The sequence below is a fragment of the Emiliania huxleyi genome, assembly GCF_000372725.1.
Source record: "Emiliania huxleyi CCMP1516 unplaced genomic scaffold EMIHUscaffold_415, whole genome shotgun sequence".
NCBI classification, from domain to species: domain Eukaryota; phylum Haptophyta; order Isochrysidales; family Noelaerhabdaceae; genus Emiliania; species Emiliania huxleyi.
The window spans coordinates 76,414-78,426 of record NW_005198864.1 but is presented as its reverse complement, the minus strand read 5'-3'; the positions used below and the strand labels follow the sequence as shown (position 1 = coordinate 78,426).

Below are 2,013 nucleotides of genomic sequence, written 5' to 3'. Positions count from 1 at the left end.
AGAGGGAGAGGAGGGGGGGAGGGGGAGACGCGCCTGCTGCAGCTTGATGCGCACATGCAGCAGCTGCAGGCTCATCGTGTGCTGCCTAGTAGCGAAAGTCGTCGCCGTCGCCGAAGGAAGGACTCATCACTCAGCGGCTGCGGGATGGTCGTCTGTCGCCTGCGGGTGTGCTCCGCAGCCTCCGCCTCGTCGGCCCGCGAGGCCTGCAGCTGCTGCAGCAGCGAGCTCTCCCCCTCCGCCAGCTGAGCCCACTCTGCATACAAACTGCCGCCGCCCTCCTCCCCTCGCCGCCGCCGCCGCCGCCGCGCGCCGTCGCCGTCGCCGCCGCCGCCGCCGTCGCTGTCGCCGCCGCCGTCTCCGCTGCCGTCGTCTCCGCGCGCGCCGTCGCCGTCGTCGCTGGCGCCCTCCTCGCCGCTGGATAGCTCACCGCCCTCCTCGCCGCTCTCCTCCTCGCCGCCACTGTCCTCTCCGCTCTCCTCCTCTCCGCTGCCGCCCTCCTCGTCCTCCTCGCCCTCCTCGTCCTCCTCCTCGTCGCCGCCGCCGTCGTCGTCGTCGTCGCTGCGCATGTCGTACAGCATAGGGTCGCCCTCCTCGTCGCCGTCGGCGTCCTCCTCGCCGTCGTCCACAAAGGCTCCGTCTTCCGGGCCGCCCTCCTCCTCTGCCGCCGCCTGCTGCCGCGGCCGCCGCAGCGCTGAGCGGCCAAAGAGCTTGTCGCGACTCACCTTGCGGCCGGCGTACCGCGCCGCCTCCGCCGCGCTCATCTGGATGCCGGCACCGCGCATCCGCCTCCCGCCGGCAGGCGCCGCCGCCGAGGCCCGCTCAGAGTCGGTGAGCAGCGACGGCCGCTCCGCAGCGGTGAGGTAGCCGTCGCCGTCCTGGTCGCCGTCGACATCGCGGGGCGCGGGGTTGAGCAGGTCCGCGATCTCGTCCGCGAGCGAGGGCATCGCCGCCGCTTGCCGGCTGGTACGTCGTCAGGCGCAATCTGGCTTCGATTTTTCTTCCGTCGCCCCCCCTCCGTGTCCGTGTCCTCCTCCTTCCCCCCTGCCGCCGGCGGCTGGCACACACACCAGTACAACGTCCCAGACGACGTTCTCGACGCGGCGGGAATCGTCGTCATCGACTCTTCCTTCGCAAATAACGCTGGCGCCGCCCGACGCCGGTCGGTTAGCCGGCGCAGCGGCGCCGTCGACGCCGACGGACGTGCAGACAGGGTTGCCAGGTGAGAGCGAATGGCGCGGTTCACGCCTCGCACAACAGAGAGAGAGAGATGCGCTCTGCATGGTGGGACATACAAGAGAGCGAGTACTTGGGCGAGTAGGCTGTGCGGTCAACGCTGCCGCGCGCGACTTTGCGCGCGAGGCGGCGCAGCTTGCGTGAACCGACGGACTAGTACAGCGCTTGCCCAGCCCGCCCGCACTATGGCCGACTTGTCCACATCATGTTTCCTCCGGCTACCGGGAGCGCATCCTCGACAAGATCACGGGCTACGGGGAGCGCTTCCCGGGGCTCCTGAAGTCGCGCAACAAGTTGAGGGGCACGCAGTCCACTGGTATTCCTCGGCCTGCGGGTGTGAAGAGGGTCGGGGGGGAGGAGAAAAAGAAAAGGCTGCTGCTTTTTTATTCATGCCCTGGGGGGCCTAGTCCCTAATCATGTGTGTATCGCGCCCCTTGCGGGGGGGGGGGGGGGGCGCGGAAAAGAGGAACCTCTTAGCGCCATCGCCATGGTGCTGCAAGCAGCGCCGGGCGACGACGACTTACCGCCACCCGGTCCCCCTCGGCACACCTCCGCTGCTTAATGTTTGGCGACTCGAACCCGTGAAGCTTCCCCGTGCGCGGGTTACCCCGCACACGGGTCAGCCTGCCAGCCACGTATCCACGCAAGCGTGGTCCGCGCGCATGGCATACAGGCGTCCGCCAGACAGCGCAGAGGCTAGGCGACCGGGGAAGGACTAGCTCAAGGGCAACACAGCGTCACCAGCCGTGGCGCGCAGAACGAGTCTGCGCCCCCGGTGAT

General features: G+C 69.3%; 1 protein-coding gene across 1 annotated transcript in view; it reads right to left on the bottom strand.

Moving 5' to 3' along the window:
- EMIHUDRAFT_118660 (hypothetical protein) overlaps positions 1-944 on the bottom strand; it is a gene marked incomplete at both ends in the record, with an annotated part of 2,459 nt that extends 1,515 nt beyond the window's left edge. Inside the window, one exon of the mRNA XM_005769595.1 lies at positions 124-944. Coding sequence (XP_005769652.1) covers positions 124-944 — 821 coding nt within the window. The remainder of the gene's footprint in view (positions 1-123) is intronic.
- Between the last annotated feature and the right edge of the window lie 1,069 nt (positions 945-2,013).